Source organism: Eretmochelys imbricata, chromosome 25, assembly GCF_965152235.1.
Source record: "Eretmochelys imbricata isolate rEreImb1 chromosome 25, rEreImb1.hap1, whole genome shotgun sequence".
Taxonomy (NCBI): Eukaryota; Metazoa; Chordata; order Testudines; family Cheloniidae; genus Eretmochelys; species Eretmochelys imbricata.
Window position 1 is genome coordinate 3,440,049 of NC_135596.1, and position 19,131 is coordinate 3,459,179.

The 19,131-nt window shown below is 43.3% G+C and overlaps 1 protein-coding gene across 2 annotated transcripts in view; it reads left to right on the forward strand.

Moving 5' to 3' along the window:
- The window catches only part of LOC144280060 (heterogeneous nuclear ribonucleoprotein M-like), a 31,920-nt gene extending 13,248 nt beyond the window's left edge, over positions 1–18,672 (forward strand). The window contains exons 6-13 of one of the 2 annotated variants that reach the window (XM_077841752.1): positions 347–407; positions 5,425–5,526; positions 9,181–9,225; positions 9,826–9,900; positions 11,018–11,116; positions 15,445–16,223; positions 16,570–16,621; positions 18,233–18,672. In XM_077841752.1, coding sequence (XP_077697878.1) covers positions 347–407; positions 5,425–5,526; positions 9,181–9,225; positions 9,826–9,900; positions 11,018–11,116; positions 15,445–16,223; positions 16,570–16,621; positions 18,233–18,396 — 1,377 coding nt within the window. In that variant the 3' untranslated portion in view covers positions 18,397–18,672. The remainder of the gene's footprint in view (positions 1–346; positions 408–5,424; positions 5,527–9,180; positions 9,226–9,825; positions 9,901–11,017; positions 11,117–15,444; positions 16,224–16,569; positions 16,622–18,232) is intronic. The other variant, XM_077841753.1, reaches the window with a different exon arrangement.
- Positions 18,673–19,131: the final 459 nt, after the last annotated feature.

Sequence of the window (19,131 nt, forward strand, 5' to 3'; positions counted from 1 at the left end):
TTGATTTACACCATCGGCAGGCACCTAAACTATTTTAAATATGTTTGATCTTGTTAGTATAGCTAAACGCAGATTTCCAAGTTTTCCCTACTACTATTTCTCAAGCTGCATTGAGGAGGCTGAAGTGGCAGTGCCTTGCCCATAGAGAATTCTTTTCTGGAGTAATCCCCCAAAACGTAACTTCAGGAAATGGCTGTATTTATGAATTACCTACTTGGCAGTAAGTCCATAGTACAGTTATGGATATTGTTTGTCAGGAATTGCCATAGCTTTGAGTGTTGGTTCCATTAAAAGATGCTGCCAGAAATCATGTGTGTGGAGTTTAACGCTGTTTAACTGTTTCCAGGATGAGCGAGCCTTTCCAAAGGGAGACTTTTTCCCTCCAGAACGACCCCAGCAGCTTCCTCGTAAGTTTCTTTAAAATTAACACCTTGAATTTTTAGCTTTCAGGAGTTCCGGTTGCTGTACTGCAGGAATGGTGCAGGAAAGCCTCCTTGGCAGAGTGCTATAAAGCTGATGTTGCTAGATGAGGTGGGGAGGGGCTTTTTATTCCAGATACTCCCTAATACTCAAGGCACCAAGAGGGGTTAGCCCAGGGGTCTCAAACTCAAATGACCACATGAGGACTAGTACATTGGCCAGAGGGCCGCACCACTGACACCCCCGCCCTCACTCCACCCATTCCATGAGGCCCTGCCTCACCTCTTCCGCCCCCTCCCTGCCCCCAGAGGGTGCAAGAGGTGTGCAGGGTGCAGCAGGGGGCTCAGGACAGGAGGTTGGGGTGCAGGAGGGGTGTGGCGGGGGTTGGGCTGCAGGAGGGCTTTGGGGTGTGGCAGGGGGCTCAGGGCAGGGGGTTGGGCTGCAGGAGGGGTGTGGCAGGGGGCGGGCTCTGTCCCGGTGCGCACTGGGGTCAGGGCAGGCTCCTTGCCCCCATGCTGCTCCAGGAAGCGGTCTCCCCCACAGGTTCCGGCCACTTCCTGGAGTGGCACTGGGGCAGGGCAGGCAGGCAGGCAGGGAGCCGCTCTAGGTAAGCGCTTGTGGGGCGTGCAGGGAGCTGGCAGGCTGCAGAAAATAACCCTGCAGGCCGCATGTTTGAGACCCCTGCATTAGCCTCTGTGGTTTGGGGACCCCTCAATCAGTTCTGGGTCAAGGGAAAGTCAAGATGGTGTCTGGAAACATCATGCTCCTTAAAGGAAGGAGGCTGGCTTTCTGCTTTGGACTCTATAGCATTTAAGTATCATAGAATCATAGAATATTAGGGTTGGAAGGGACCTCAGGAGGTCATCTAGTCCACCCCCTGCTCAAAGCAGGACTGATCCCAAACTAAATTATCCCAGCCAGGGCTTTTTCAAGCCTGACCGTAAAAACTTCTAGGGAAGGAGATTCCACCACCTCCCTAGATAATGCATTCCAGTGTTTCACCACCCTCCTAGTGAAAAGGTTTTTCCTAATATCCAACCTAAACCTCCCCCACTGCAACTTGAGACCATTACTCCTCGTTCTGTCATCTGCTACCACTGAGAACAGTCTAGATCCATCCTCTTTGGAACCCCCTTTCAGGTAGTTGAAAGCAGCTATCAAATCCCCCCTCATTCTTCTCTTCCGCAGACTAAACAATCCCAGTTCCCTCAGCCTCTCCTCATAAGTCATGTGTTCCAGTCCCCTAATCATTTTTGTTGCCCTCCGCTGGACTCTTTCCAATTTTTTCACATCCTTCTTGTAGTGTGGGGCCCAAAACTGGACACAGTACTCCAGATGAGACCTCACCAATGTCGAATAGAGGGGAATGATCACATCCCTCAGTCTGCTGGCAATGCCCCTACTTATACATCCCAAAATGCCATTGGCCTTCTTGGCAACAAGGGCACACTGTTGACTCATATTCAACTTCTCGTCCACTGTAACCCCTAGGTCCTTTTCTGCAGAACTGCTGCCGAGCCATTCGGTCCCTAGTCTGTAGCGGTGCATTGGATTCTTCCGTCCTAAGTGCAGGACTCTGCACTTGTCCTTGTTGAACTTCATCAGATTTCTTTTGGCCCAATCCTCCAATTTGTCTAGGTCCCTCTGTATCCTATCCCTACCCTCCAGCGTATCTACCACTCCTCCCAGTTTAGTGTCATCTGCAAACTTGCTGAGGGTGCAGTCCACACCATCCTCCAGATCATTTGAGGATATTGAACAAAACCGTAAGTTTCTCAATTAATTCCAAAACCACCTCTAGTGACACTTCAATCTGTGACAATTCCTCAGATTTGTCATCTACAAAAGAAGTCTCAGGTTTGGGAATCTCCCTAACATTCCAGCTGGTGGGAAGGGCCAGGGTAAGAAGAAGGGGAAGGGCCCCACTAAAAAGACCAGGCCCTCCATGGCAGGGACTGCCCCCACTGCCGTGGCCCCGCCACCGGCTGCAGCGTCCCTACTCGCTGCTCCCTTCACCAGCTCTGCGGGTGTCCCTCCTCCGGCCCCCAGGGCATATGCCCAGGTGGTGGCAGCCCCTCCACCTGCCGCTATGTCATCTCTCCCGCCCACCACCTCCGCTACTGTCTATAGCGGCCGGGGCCCCTTTCCCACCATGACCAGGAAGTACAGCATCTGTTGCCTCCTGGTGCCCACCTCACCCCATGTGGAGTCCTGAGGGCGGTGGGGCCCACGGCCATTGTGGCGACCTCCAAAAAAAAAAAACCCCAAAAACCTCAGCTGTGAAGACTGAAGCAAAGAATTCATTTAGTTTCTCTGCAATGACTTTATCATCCTTAAGTGCTCCTTTTGTATCTCGATCGTCCAAGGGCCCCACTGGTTGTTTAGCAGGCTTCCTGCTTCTGATGTACTTAAAAAATATTTTATTATTACCTTTTGAGTTTTTGACTAGCTGTTCTTCAAACTCCTTTTTTGGCTTTTATTACATTTTTACATTTAATTTGGCAGTGTGTATGCTCCTTTCTATTTGCCTTACTAGGATTTGACTTCCACTTTTTAAAAGATGCCTTTTTATCTTTCATTGCTTCTTTTACATGGTTGATAAGCCATGGTGGCTCTCGTGTTTTCTTTTTTTTTTAGTTCTTTTACTGTGTGTTTTAATTTGGGGTATACATTTTAAGTTGAGCCTCTATTATGGTGTCTTTGAAAAGTGTCCATGCAGCTTGCAGGGGTTTCACTCTAGTCACTGTACCTTTTAATTTCTGCTTAACTAACCTCCTCCTTTTTGCATAGTTCCCCTTTCTGAAATTAAATGCCACAGGGTTGGGCTGTTGAGGTGTTCTTCCCACACAGGAATGTTAAATGTTGTTACATTTTGGTCACTATTTCCAAGCGGTCCTGTTATAGTTACCTCTTGGACCAGATCCTGCGCTCCACTCAGGACTAGATCGAGAGTTGCCTCTACCCTGGTGGGTTCCTGTACCAGCTGCTCCAAGAAGCAGTCATTTAAAGTATCGAGAAATTTTGTCTCTGTATTTCGTCCTGAGGTGACATCCCCAGTCAATATGGGGATAATTGAAATCCCCCACTATTATTGAGTTCTTTATTTTGATAGCCTCTGTAATCTGCCTTAGCATTTCATCATCACTATCACGGTCTTGGTCAGGTGGTCGATCATAGATCCCTACTGTTATATTCTTATTAGAGCATGGAATTACTATCCATAGAGATTCTATGGAACATGTGGATTCATTTCAGATTTTTATTTCATTTGATTCTACATTTTCTTTCACTTATAGTGCCACTCCCCCCATCCCCGCATGACCTGTTCTGTCCTTCCTATATATTTTGTACCCCGGAATGATTGTGTCCCATTGATTGTCCTCACTCCACCAGGTTTCTGTGATGCCTATTATATCAATATCCTCCTTTAACACGAGGCACTCTAGTTCACCCATCTTATTATTTAGACTTCTAGCATTTATGTACAAGCACTTTAAAAACTTGTCACTGTTTATTTGTCTGCCCTTTTCTGATGTGTCAGATTCTTTGCGAATATTTCTCATCTGATCTGGCCCATACTTTATCCTTCTCCATCCTCTCCTCCTGACTAAAACCTAGAGAATCTCTCTCAATAGACTCTCCTCTAAGAGAAATCTCTGTCCGATCCACGTGCAGCTCTGCAGCAACCTGCTTTCCCCCATCTCTTAGTTTAAAAACTGCTCTGCAACCTTTGTAATGTGAAGTGCCAGCAGTCTGGATCCACTTTGGGTTAGGTGGAGCCAATCCTTCTTGTATAGGCTCCCCCATCCCAAAAGTTTCCCCAGTTCCTAATGAATCTAAACCCCTCCTCTTGACACCATCGTCTCATTCACACATTGACGCTCTGAAGCTCTACCTGCCTTCCTGGCCCTGCGCGTGGAACTGGAAGCATTTCTGAGAATGCCACCATAGAGGTCCTGGATTTCAGTCTCTTTCGTAGCAGCCTAAATTTGGCCTCCAGGACGTCTCTTACCCTTCCCTACGTCATTGGTACCTACATGTACCACGACCACTGGCGGCTCCTCCCCAGCACTCCACATAAGTCTATCTAGATGCCTCGAGAGATCTGCAACCTTCGCACCAGGCAGGCAAGTCACCATTCGGTTCTTCTGGTCATCAAAAACCCAGCTATCTATGTTTTTAATGATCGAATCTCCCATTACTAACAGTTGCCTTTTCCTAATGACTGGAGTTCCTCCCCAGGAGAGGTAACCTCAGTGCGAGAGGATACCCCAGCATCTTCTGGAAGGAGGGTGCCAACTATGGGAAGGTTTCCCTCTGTTCCCATTGACTGCTCTCCTTCTCTGGGCCTTTCATCCTCCTTAACAACGCAGGGGCTGTATGACCAGCACAAATGTACAGTGTCCTGGAAAGCCTCACAACGTACCTCTCTCCCTCCCTTAGCTCCTCCAGTTCCGCCACCCTGGCCTCCAAGCCTGTACACGGTCTCTGAGGGCCAGGAGCTCCTTGCACCGAGTGCACACATACGCCACCTGCCCACGGGGGTGTTGGCTGTTTTCTTTCCTTGGCTATTGCATGATCAAGAAAAATACTCTAAAAAGGATGAGGTGTTCTCCACTGGATTCCCACTGATCTCAAATTGAGGGGTGTTAACTTTTTATATTGATTCATTTCTTATCCTCCATTATCCAAAAGTAAATGTTCATTTCTTTTTTCTATCTTGCTGTTTAGAAGACTTTCAGCTCCTGCATCAGGGCTGACCTTGGAAAGTACCTAAATGGGTGGAGGGAGGGAGATGCTTGAGGAAGTAGAGAGAGGTGATATCACACTACCTGTCATCTCTCTTTCAGATCAACTGCAGAGCTTTGAGAGTTCTCACTTAAGTGCTAGAAATACAGACCCAAGAGGGGAAATCCACTGATCTTCAGAATAAAATAGTAATTTTGTGACTTCAAGAACAAAGCTTTCTGTGCCAAAAAATAAAGAAATTACTTTTGTCTCTAGATGGGCTTGGTGGTATTGGCATGGGACTAGGACCAGGAGGTCAGCCTATTGATGCAAATCATTTAAACAAAGGCATGGGAATGCCCAACATGGGACCTGGAGGTAAGAAAATCACAGCTCTTACTGTGTGTGTGTTTCATTAAGTCTTTTTCCTATCTTTTCATATGACCTAGGGTTGCTGTCTTTTCAGTAAAGAGAACCCAAAACGTGCTTCAAAAAATCCAAACCGCTAAAGTAAATACTTCTCCTCCTTGATGACCCAAACTAGAGTGGATTCATGTACCACCTTAAATTATATTAGTTCATGTACCACCTTAAATTCTAAATGAATAGATGGAACATCAAGCTCACATATCACCAGTGGTACATACATCACGCTTTGGGAGCCCCTTGTCTAGTACATCTCATTTTCTGGCTCTCGTGCACTAGGAGCAAACACTACAAGGGGATGTTACACTTCAAAGTATGAGAGGTTTCAGAGTAACAGCCGTGTTAGTCTGTATTCGTAAAAAGAAAAGGAGTACTTGTGGCACCTTAGAGACTACCAATTTATTTGAGCATAAGCGTTCGTGAGCTACAGCTCACTTCATCAGATGCGTACTGTGGAAAATACAGAAGTTTTTATACACACGAACCATGAAAAAATGTGTTCATCACTACAAAAGGTTTTCTCTCCCCCCACCCCACTCTCCTGCTGGTAATAGCTTATGTAAAGTGATCACTCTCCTTACAATGTGTATGATGATCAAGGTGGGCCATTTCTAGCACAAATCTAGGGTTTAACAAGAACGTCTAACGAATGGGGAGGCGGGGGAGGAAAAAACAAGGGGAAATAGGTTACCTTGCATAATGACTTAGCCACTCCCAGTCTCTATTCAAGCCTAAGTTAATTGTATCCAATTTGCAAATGAATTCCAATTCAGCAGTCTCCCGCTGGAGTCTGGTTTTGAAGTTTTTCTGTTGTAATATCTCAACTTTCATGTCTGTAATTGCGTGACCAGAGAGATTGAAGTGTTCTCCGACTGGTTTATGAATGTTATAATTCTTGACATCTGATTTGTATCCACTTAGTCTTTTACGTAGAGACTGTCCAGTTTGACCAATGTACATGGCAGAGGGGCATTGCTGGCACATGATGGCATATATCACATTGGTGGATGTGCAGGTGAATGAGTCTCTGATAGTGTAGCTGATGTTATTAGGCCCTGTGCTGGTGTCCCCTGAATAGATGTGGGCACAGTTGGCAACGGGCTTTGTTGCAAGGATAGGTTCCTGGGTTAGAGGTTCTGTTGTGTGGTATGTGGTTGCTGGTGAGTATTTGCTTCAGGTTGGGGGGCTGTCTGTAGGCAAGGACTGGCCTGTCTCCCAAGATTTGTGAGTGTGTTGGGTCATCCTTCAAGATAGGTTGTAGATCCCTAATAATGCGCTGGAGGGGTTTTAGTTGGGGGCTGAAGGTGACTGCTAGTGGCGTTCTGTTATTTTCTTTGTTAGGCCTGTCCTGTAGTAGGTGACTTCTGGGAACTCTTCTGGCTCTGTCAATCTGTTTCTTCACTTCCGCAGGTGGGTATTGTAGTTGTAAGAATGCTCAACAAAGATCTTGTAGGTGTTTGTCTCTGTCTGAGGGGTTGGAACAAATGTGGTTGTATCGCAGAGCTTGGCTGTAGACAATGGATCGTGTGGTGTGTTCAGGGTGAAAGTTGGAGGCATGTAGGTAGGAATAGCAGTCAGTAGGTTTCCAGTATAGGGTGGTGTTTGTGACCATCGTTTATTAGCACTGTAGTGTCCAGGAAGTGGATCTCTTGTGTGGACAGGACCAGGCTGAGGTTGATTGTGGGATGGAAATTGTTGAAATCATGGTGGAATTCCTCAAGGGCTTCTTTTCCATGGGTCCAGATGATGAAGATGTCATCAATATAGCGCAAGTAGAGTAGGGGCGTTAGGGGACGAGAGCTGAGGAAGCGTTGTTCTAAGTCAGCCATAAAAATGTTGGCATCCTGTGGGGCCATGCGGGTACCCATAGCAGTGCCGCTGATTTGAAGGTATACATTGTCCCCAAATGTAAAATAGTTATGGGTAAGGACAAAGTCACAAAGTTCAGCCATCAGGTTAGCCGTGACATTATCGGGGATAGTGTTCTTGATGGCTTGTAGTCCCATCTTTGTGTGGAATGTTGGTGTAGAGGGCATCTACATACATAGTGGCCAGGATGGTGTTAAAATATCCCAGGTCAGGGTTCCAGGGGTGTGTCAGTGTGGATTTGATCTTGTGCTTTTTCAGGGAGTTTCTTGAGCATATGCTGTAGTTCCTTTTGGTAACTCTCAGTGGGATCAGAGGGTAATGGCTTGTAGAAAGTGGTGTTGGAGAGCTGCTGAGCAGCCTCTTGTTCATATTCCAACCTATTCATGATGACAACAGCACCTCCTTTGTCAGCCTTTTTGATTATGATGTCAGAGTTGTTTCTGAGGCTGTGGATGGCATTGTGTTCTGCACGGCGGAGGTTTTGGGGCAAGTGATGCTGCTTTTCCACAATTTCAGCCCGTGCACATCAGCAGAAGCACTCTATGTAGAAGTCCAGTCTGCTGTCTCGACCTTCAGGAGGAGTCCACCTAGAATCCTTCTTTTTGTAGTGTTGGTAGAGAGGTCTTATGCTCAAATAAATTGGTTAGCCTCTAAGGTGCCACAAGTCCTCCTTTTCTTTTTACTTTCAAAGTAGTCTTCTATTGAAAAACCTATTAATGAGTTTGGAAAGCCTTTTGGTTTCAAAAATCTACATTTAGACCTCTAACTACTGGATACAGTGTTCCCTCTTATCAGTGTTCCTCTGTGGTGGTAATCTGAGGTGGGATTGCTTATTCTTGGGTCAGACTTTCTTTGTGTGTCCAACAGGGAAGTAGCACTTCACCTGGGGCTATAATGAACTATAGCAGGGGTTCTCAAATTTCATTGCACCATGATCCCTTTCTGACAACAAAAATTACTACGTGACCCCAGGAAGAGGGACCAAAGTCTGAGCCCGTCTGAGCCCTGCCGCCTTGGGCAGGGGGGCCAGAGCCCAAGGGCTTCAGCCCAAGACGGGGGCTTATAACCTGAGCCCCACTGCCTAGCACTGAAGCCCTCAGGCTTAGGCTTTGGCTTTGGCCTCAGGCAGTGGGGGTCCAGCTTTGGCTTCAGCCCCAGGCCCTAGCAAATCTAAGCCAGCCCTGGTGACCCCATTAAAATGGGTTTGCAACCCACTTTGGGGTCCCGACCCACAATTTGAGAACCGCTGAACTATAGTTTGCTTCTTGTCAAAATAGAACACTGAAGTTCCAAGTCAGATACCTGAAGGTGTTGTATTTCAAAGTATTGTCATAATTCATAAGTGATTTGTGGCTTCCTCTAGATACCAAACATCAGTAACTGATAATTTGACCTCAATTTAGAATCCATAATTCTAAGTTGCTTGGAAAATGAATACTGGATTCATTACATGCTACTGTGAAAGAATCCGTTAAGAAGTTGCATATCTAATAACTTCCAGTTTGTGTGCGCTCATGATGTTTCTGCTGTTTTGTCCTTTTAGAAAGGATTCCATGTCATCTTCTCCCTCAAAGATCTTATTAGTAGATCCACTCGTTCACTACTTTTCTCGTATAAGCTTTTAAACCAAAATCCAAGTCCCCATTCCTGCAAAGTAACTTGAGAAGCTTAAACATCAGATTGATTGTATGCATGTATAATTCTATCTGTAAATAAAGCTTTCTTTTTTATTTTGAGGAATGGGAATGGAAGGCATTGGCTTTGGAATGAATAAAATGGGAGGTAAGCTACTGTACATGCAGTTCTGAAGTGCAAATAGCTTTTTTTATGTCTGTCTCTTTGGTATTAGCTAAAATTGACATAGGCTGACATCTGCCTGAAAATACCTTAATTTAGAAAGAATAATGCCAGGTAAGCATTTGTTAACTTGGAAACAGTCACTGAGTCAGTAGTGACTCTTGGTTTTTAAAGCAGTAGTAAGTTATGATGTGCTAATGGGTATTGTGCTTCTGGAGGGATGAGCTCTTCAGATGAAATATAAACCAAGATGTTAACCACTTGTGACTCTTAACGACTGCTACTGGATATTTACAAAAGCATGAGCTTGTGGCCATATTCCATCCTGAGACTAAACTGAACAGTTCAGTTACAAGGAATTGCTTCATTAATGCTAGTTTTAATTTTGTAAACATTCCCTTATGCCTCCAAAGTGTACCGTTTTGAGATGGCATTTTACATGTGGCTGCTTTTCGTAGAATATTCCTAGCAATATTACCAGAGTAAATAAGTGGAATAATGCCTTCTGATTCAGTGTAGTGACTTATTTGAAATGTACTTTTTAACGTTACCTTTATCTTAAGAGATACTATAATTTTGTTTCAGGGATGGAAGGTCCTTTTGGTGGCATGGACAACCTGGGTCGCTTTCCATCTGGAATGAATATGGGCAGAATGAGTGGTGAGGCACTGATTCCTACATTATAGATCCCCAGCCTCAATAAATGTCTTGTCATGGAACTCTTTTCAAATTTGGATGGTCTGATTGAATTAGTAATGGTTGGCAGTCCTGTTAAAGCATTGTATGCTTTAAGGCTACCTACAAAAGAAAGGAAAAGAACACATTTCCTCTATATTGTGTAAAGAGAACCTGAAAGCTTTATTTTTTTGCCGTTTTTACCACTAGCCGTAACAGCAGTGTCAAGTTTAACTTTTGCCATAGGTCTCCCTGGAAAACGAGAGTTTTCTCAATCTTTTCTTTGTAGGAATGGGAGTGATGCATCTTCAACAAAGATCTCATTTTTCACTTCTTAAAAATTTCAGTTAAAGATGCCAACAGTTCCAAGCAGCTTGACTAAAAATTCCTTTCCCCTCTCAGTTGCTCAAGTTTCACTTATAAGCTGTTTTTACTCAGTTCCCTAGTCTTCGGGGATGGATAAGACCTTACACCTTCACATGTAAATAAAATTAGGAAAACCCTTGAGTTTTGAAAACTCATTCAGCCTTTCTTCATCATGAAGAAGCAAAAATTATCACAATCTTTCCCTTGCAGATTCACATTTAAAAATAAATACTTGTTTGCTCTTACGGGATATAAAACAGCCTAAAATTTCAAGAGCTTTTCCTGACCACTTTCTAACACTGAAATATTAAATCCTAACTTTGAGGAAATCTTGGCTAGCTCTTGGGAGGACCTGGATAGAATGAAATTACAGTTGTACCTGACAAGGTTTGGCTCCCACATCATCATAAGTAGGTTGATAGAGGAGTGTTGATGTTCTGTTAAGGGATAGAGCAGAGCGTGGGTTAGTAATCTATGTAATCCATAGATACAGGTCCTCCAAACACCTTGCCAAGACCCACTAGGAAAAGGAAGTGTGAGGATCTGAAATTTCAAAGTGTGTGTGTGTAAAAACAAAAAAAATACTCCGTGTGTGGGTAGGTCTGTATCTCTAAGAAGCAGTACATGGCAAAAACACTTGTTTCACAGTTCACCTGCTAAAATATTACAAGAGACACGTTCTCTTCAGGATGTCTTAAGTTGTTGTGGAAATATACTAAATTAATACTTTGTGCAGAGATGGATCGTGCAATGGGTGGAGGATTTGACAGAGACTTTGGAAGAAATGAGATGGGAATGTCTCGTAGTTTTGGAGACACCCTGGACAGGGGAATAGGTAAGCAAACAAAGGCTGTATTTGTGCTATGCGCTATTCATCTGAACTGTGCATACAATAGTTACAAGTAACGTTTGGAATAATCTCTTCTGCTGTGGTATGAGAATCTAGTTACAACTTTGACTAAAATTTAGTGTACTCCCTAAAATGTATTTGAAATCATGCCTTTTGAGAAACTAAGTATTCTCATGAGCTGTATGGGAGGTATCCCAGACTGAGTGGTTCTTCAAGTGATTACATGTGTTCATTCTGCACACAGTCATTGGGGAATTTTTCCCTCAGTGGTACCTGTTGGCCTGACTCAAGTGCTCTCTGCTGCTGCACACCATTGTGTGCTGGTGTAAAGAGCCGCTCTAGTTCCTCCTTACCGCCTAAGACAGCTCTCATTACCTCTTCACCATACTACTTTTGGCCTGTCAGCAGCTTGTTGGGCTTTCAGAAAAGATACAACAGTGGTAGCTGCTTTCCTGAGGAGGCTCCAAGTACAAGTCTACCCTTACCTGGATGACTGGCTAGTCAGAGGCTGGTCCAAGGCTCAGGTACTGTCCAGTCTCTTTCATTCAGTCAACTTGTAAAACCCTGGGTTTACTGATCAACTTAGAAAAAGCTTCTTTGCCCAGATCAGAGGATAGAGTTCATAGGAGCAGTGCTGGACTCTACTGAGGCCAGAGCTTTCCTTCCCGATACAAGGTTCCAAACAGTTCAATCTCTTGTTGTAGATCTCAGTGCTTACCCACAACAGCTCAGAACTGTATGAGGTACTGGGGCATATGGCCTTGTGCACATACATAGTCCAGCATGCCAGCCTATGTCTCGGGATTCTTCAGAGTTGGCTGACCTCTGTTTATTCATCAAATCTTCAGCATCGCAACTCTGCTAAATGTGCCCTCTTGAGCATTGACTTCTCTAGACTGGTGAAGAGACCCAGTCAGTGTTTGTGCAGGCATTGCCTTTGTCTGCCCTCAATCTTTGTTGATGAGCCCCTCATCCCAGGGCAGACACGTCCATCTGTTCCCCTCCATACTCAGGGTTTATGGCCCCCCCGAGGGGACCTCGCCCTACATATCAGCATCAGGGACCTATTAACTATGTGCCTTTCCTGTCGGGCTTTCCTGTGTCCAGACAAGGGAAAGGTCTGTTCTCTGATAACACAGTGGCAATGTTTTACCTCAGGCAGCACTGTCTTGAGCAGTTCAGAAATGGAATATTGGAGTGCCAGTTCAATCTTTCTTGAAGCCTCTTACCTTCTAGAGCACAGAATGAGTGGGCAGAATGCCGAAGTGGATCGTTTACGAGTCCCCATGTGGGGTCTCTCTGACCAGATGTATTCTTTCCAGAGTGGAGGAATTCCCACATAGGTCTGTTTGCAACCAAAGCCCAACAGGAGATGCCATCAACTTGCTATCTACCAGGTGGCAGTCCCATTTCCATCAGACGCTTTCCTGATACCCTGGAAAAGCCCTTCTATGTTTTTCTCCCAATTCCGCTCTTACACAGTGTTGCTAAAGATCAAATGGGATCATGCCATCTATGTTAATAGCCCCAGAGTGGCCCAGGCAGCACTGGTTCCCCACTCCCCTGGATCTGTCACTGGAGGTTCTGATTTTGTTTCCATTAGACCTAGACTTAATCTCACAAGACCACAGTCAGCTATTGCACCCAAACCTATGGGCAGGCACTTAATTTAACAGCCTGGACGCTCTGTGGCTAAATCCTAGACGAGTCTGTGAACTTGCTCCAAGCAAATGACTAGTTGAATAGTAGAAAGTCCTCCACCATGTCAAAGTGGAAGTGTTTTTCCATCTGGTCTTTTGCCAATGCAGTCCTCAATTCATTATCTCCTGGATAACTTACTGCACCTAACACAACAGGGTTTAGCAGTTAGTTCTATCACTTAGTGGCAATATCAGCTTTCTATCCTCACATGGACAACCATTCTATATTTTCTAATGATATAACAATGAGATTTTTGAGGGGTTAGACACTGCGTCTCCTAGTCCATTTAGAGCTCATTGTTATGGCTCTAGTCAAATCTACATTATTTTTTTTTTTAATAAACACATTCCCCTTATTTTGAGAGATACAGAGCTGGTTAAGTGGAAATCATTTCACACTTTCACAATACATTATGCATTGGATATGGCTTCCAATCCCAGTGTGGTAGAGTAGTACTCCAATCCTGTGCAAGTAGAACTCAACATCGCTCCATCCAATTTACTGTGTTGGTTGCCAAGCTGTCCCAAGAGTGGGAATATGCAGAGGACACTTGGAGAAATGAAGATTGGTTACCTGTAACTGAAGTTCTTTGAGATGGATTTTGCATATTCACATCCCCATACCCTTTCCCTGTTCCATTGGAGTCCAAATTAAAATACCTTAGGTTTTCTGCTCACAGAGAACTCTGGTTATAAGTAACCAACCTTCATTTTAAATGAGTCCGTGTTTAAAATCTACCTGCTAACCACATCAGTGAAAGGATGTGAACCGCTCTTATCCACTTATGTACTGCCTTTACCTTAGCTTATGTTAGCTGAAGTTTTATAGTTAGTAGTCAGTTTTTAGAATAAGTTTAGTTTAGATTTAGACTAGATCGTAAATTCAAGGGCAGCTTTATTGTTCAGTATACAAATGATCCCAGTGTGAAGAAACACTAGTTCAAGCGGTGAGCATTTTGCACAGTGCTCTTCCTGGCATTTCATGCACTTATCGAATGCCTAAAATGATTCAGGGAGAACCATTCCCTGGCACCTTGTGCTATCTGTGCCACATTCTTCCCACCTCGGGCCCAGAAAGAAAGACCAAATAAACGTCAGGCCCTTCTATTACTGTTCAAATTTTGTGGTGTACTATGTCTGCACGGTTTTCAAAAATGTCAGACTGCATCAGTGTAATCATTCTTCAGAAACATTGGGAAGTTGTAAATGAGCCTGAGCCTAAACATACCCTTTTTTCCCTTTGAGTCACAGTGGGGTTCAAATTTGTCTTAAGATATAAATGAGCATGCAACATTTAAATACCAAGAGCTTATCCCTTCATAATAAAACACACCTGCTAGGTAAGACTACTCCCTAGGCATGAGCTGAAAATGTTAGCTGTCAGCAGTACAAATACCATATATTCTTTGTTAAGCCACAATTGCTCAATAGATGGCAGCATGTTCACACAATTGCATATAGTGCCTAATCCTGCTCAGACAGTTGCCAAAAGTCAGACAGTTGTTAAGTTAATCACAGCTTGCTTTCTAGCCAGTGCACATCTTTTCAAGGAGATGAGGGAAAGTTTTGGTGTGGCATAGCTGATTTTTGGGGCTAGATGTGCTCAAAGAAACTTTAGACATGGGTGGTAACTGAAATTACTCCTGTAGTTTGCAGAATACTTGTCACTAGTGTTGCCTTAACAATAATCCTGACACTCTTCAGGCCAAACAGATTTTCCAAGCCTAAATTATTGGTGACAAAACTAGGACTTGGTTGCAACCCTAATATACACTTGGCAGACATACAGAACTTTAAAACGTAATTTATCTATAAACTCAATTAATGAGACCCTGTATTCCACAGCAAGTGACACCCAAATTGTATGGAAAGGCCCTCTGGTTTCTGAAACAGATGCACCTTCTGTAGCAGATTTAGGAGCGTTCAGAAATGGAGGAATACATGGAAATGATATGATCAGTACACACTAAAATCAAAGAAATAGTTAAAATATTTGCTTCTCTCCACATTAAAAAGCTAAATATACTGCAGGCTTTTGCCTTGGCAGTGACTGCTTGCACTGTTGAAGTTATTACATGGAATCTGTTGGTTTTGGCACCCAGGAGAAAGCTAAAACTCTTGGTTTGCATCTCTTTACCACTTCTGGCTGGCAGGAGCAGAGTCTATTCCAATCCTTTTGGGAGAAGGGTCTTGAACTCATTCTACTCTCAGCAACTAGCTACCTCACTGCCCAACCCCAATATCTGCCACTGCATGAGCAAGCTCCTGTTTTGACAGCTGAAATGACACTTAAATTGTTGTGGTGAGCTGTGAACACAAATCCAACAACTATTTCTCTTGAATTTGCAAACTGTTTCAAACACTGCATCCCTTTACATTTGGTTGACATTTGAAAGCTTTATGCATAAGGGCTAGAAACTTGACTTCTAATAAAAAAAACCTAGGTTCTCAAGCACACTTCTGCTTCAGAATCTGCAACTACAGAACACACAAGATACTAACAAATTTAGTAACAAATTGTAGTTTCAAACATCAAGAATATCCAGGTGCATCAAATTTAATATCCTCATCACATGATCACAAATAATGAAGTCTCAATGTATTTTGTTCTAGGTGGAAGTGCCAGCATTCCTGGAATTGAGAGGATGGCACCCGGCATCGATCGTCTGGGTGCGGGAATAGAAAGAATACCTTCTGGGATGGGACATGGGATGGAGAGAGTAGGGTCTGAAATAGATAGAATGGGTCTTGTTTTGGATCGCATGGGTTCTAATGTAGATCGAATGGCCCCAGGAATTGATCGAATGGCCCCTCTGGGCATAGACCACATAGCTTCTAGCATTGACAGAATGGGCCCAACCATTGAGCGAATGGGTTCTGGTATAGAAAGAATGGGTTCTGGAATAGGTTTTGGTATTGATAGAATGGGTACTGCTATTGATCGTGTTAGTACAACTATGGACAGAATGGGATCAGGAGTAGATCGCATGGGCTCTGGCATGGATAGGATGGGTCTAAGTATGGATCGTATGGTACCTGCTGGGATGGGAACTGGAATGGGGCAAGTTATAGATAGAATGCCAACTGGACTAGATCGCATGGGTGCCACTAGTATGGAGAGAATGGGATTGGATCGCATGGGTGCCACTAGCATGGAGAGAATGGGATTGGATCGCATGGGTGCCACTAGCATGGAGAGAATGGGGCCTACCATGGGCCAGGGAATGGGGGCAGGTATAGATCGGATGGGACTTGCAATGGGAAGCAGTTTTGAAAGAACAATGGACATGGATCGTGGAAACTTCGCAGGCAGTTTTGCAGGCACTCTTGGAGGAACTGGAGGACCTGCAGCTGGGGTGGCCAGGAAAGCCTGCCAGATATTTGTGAGAAATGTGAGTAACACTTTCCTAATCTAGATAACTGCACAGAACTCTTGTGTTGGTGCTTAGTACTAGCATTTCTTCATCCTCTTAAGTTGTTGCTCATTTTGATGGCTTCAGTTAGACTATCTTAAGTATTTGTGTAGTCTTCATCAAATGTATTAATGCTGCACAGGGAAGAGTTATATAGGGTCTGAGTAGAAAAATCTTTCCTTTAATTGATACAAACTGGACACACAACCCTCTGCACCGGTAAATGCTCTGTGTTCCATGTGTTTTATACTTCAGTGCTAGCAACTCTTAATTATTGATCAACCATGGAACAGATTCTCAGTGAATGACTGCTTTCTTTCTCCAGCTTCCTTTTGATTTCACATGGAAAATGCTGAAGGACAAATTTAATGAGTGTGGTAAGTTACTTTATGCTACTGAAGAACCTCCAAAACAACTTACTGTAGGAGAAAATCATTATGTAACATGACAAAAATTCTTTCTGAATCATAACTTCATCTGCTGCCTGTACTACTTAACCAAAACTTCCTACAAACCTAGGAAAATATTAGATATTAGCAAAAACTTGTATTTTGAATAAATGCTTGTTACAGTCATCAACTGTATCAAGTTTTTATTCTCTCCTATAATTCTGCCTTCTAGTGGCAATACTCTCCACCAAAAGTAACATACAATTATTGCATATCTTTCTTTCAATAGTTGGAGACAGCGTGGGTACATCAGGCTTACTAGTAATCCTCTCCCTACCAGTAACTGTAAATAATTTTCTTACAGGAGTTTAATAGATCAGACAATTCTAAGTCCTCTTCCAATGGAAAACTTTAGTGTAAATATGCCCCAAACCTACTCAATACTAAAATGGAGACTGTCTTCTGTAACATTGAGACATGAGCCCAGAATTCCACTTTCTGGTTATAGATTAATACCAACATTCCATGACTCATCTTCACTTTAAAACTCTAGTCCTGCGTCTTGCCAGATTCATCCAATAAAAGATTAAAGGAATTTTGGTAAGATTTCAACGTAATCTTTAAATCTTCTCCAGTAATATAAAACTAAAGTGAAAGGAGGAAATGGCTTCATTTACAAGAGTTCATTATGTACATCATGGGGTCTCAACATGAAGAGGGTGGCAGGTCTCAAGTAGGTCCAGAAGGACTTGTCTTTTGGACTAGATGGGAGGCAGATTCAGAAATTCTTCCTCTTATTATGTAGTCACAGTATGGAAAAAATTAAGAACTGCTGGCACAGATGGTATATGCCTTCCACGTAGAAATATTTCAGAACACAAATTAAGTTTAGAACCATTCAGTTAATTGACATGTATTTTCCCTGCTCTGCTGGAAGGATTTCTGGATGTGGGTAGATTGATCCAACAGATTAATCTTACAATGATGTGGCCCATGTATTTTGCTGGAATGGCTTTGTAGGGATATCTTGGAAGGGGGATGCCAGATATGAAGCTGTTTGACGAGTTTGAGTTTTACTTATCTATAGTTAGTCCCATATGCTGACTCCTTGTTCATTCCAACAGCGAATAACAACTGCACTGTGGCCTTCACTACAAAATAGAGAGGTGCATCTATGCACCCTTCCAGTGAACTCCTTAAAAAGGGGGGCAAGTCTTGTCTGGCTCTCTGAAAACTGAGAGTCAAGCTGCATCTTCCTAAAACTGGGAAATGCTTGAATGGGGTAGATCAGTGGAAAGAGAAACAGATTCCAATCAAATATCTTAAGTGAGGCAAATGTTTAATTTTGAGAACAATCCTTTATATAAAAGTGTAGTCAATCACACCTGAAATATTTCTGCTGCATTTGACTCTAAAATATGTTCTAAATGTACATCTTTTTATCACTGTATTTGGATGCTCTATTAGAGACCTTTCAGAGTCTTTTAATCACAGGATCATTTCATATAGGGACCTGGTTAGGTATTGAGCTTCATGCAGTGATTTCATTACACCAAACCACCCACCCCCCACCCTCCCTTTTTTTTCTTTTCCTTGCAGGTCACGTGCTGTATGCAGACATCAAGATGGAGAATGGGAAGTCCAAAGGATGTGGTGTTGTTAGATTTGAGTCCCCAGAAGTGGCTGAGAGAGCTTGCCGAATGATGAATGGGATACAGCTTCGTGGCAGGGAAATTGATGTGCGAATTGATAGAAATGCTTAAATTAGTTGCCTTTTTAAACACTGATACCAGATGTTTTGAATTTGTATTTTTCTTGTTAACCATTTTAATTTGACTGGATGTAAAGACATTACAACAATTCAGTTGCTTTCTGGAGTAATTTTAATTACTTTTTTTAACAAATGGATTTTCCATTTTACTGTTTTGCATTGAAACTGCAATGTGCACAATCTTTTTTGTAGTTGTGGCATCTTATTGACATTACAGATGTATGCGGTATGACTTTGATAATAAATGCCAGTTACTGAAAGCTTTCAATCATTGTTGCATCAATTACTGGCAGCAAATCTTATGCTTAAAAAGTCTTGGTATAAATAGAGCAAGTAGTTCAGAAACCTAGAATGTACGTGCTGTGAAACATAGCTCATGTCTGGAAGCACCTAGGAATGTCTTAAACCATCTTTTAAAACTTTCAAAGATGTGTGAGCACAACATGGGAAAATTAAAATAATCCTGGTTCTTGCACACTAGCCTCAATAGCTGAACAGCTTTGAAAACAGGTGGCCCCGCCTCAGTGGATTTCACTCTTAGTCTCATGCTGGAAGCAGGAACCCAAGTGGAAACTGCCATAGTTTCAAGAGACCTCTTGTAACAGTGTGGTCTGTCCAAGAACTGCATTGTAGGGAACAGGGTTTCTTGCCATTCCCTAAGCTTATTTAAGGGAGTAGCATGCTTTTGTTCCAGCCATACCCAGAGCAGAAAAGAAACCATTCTTTA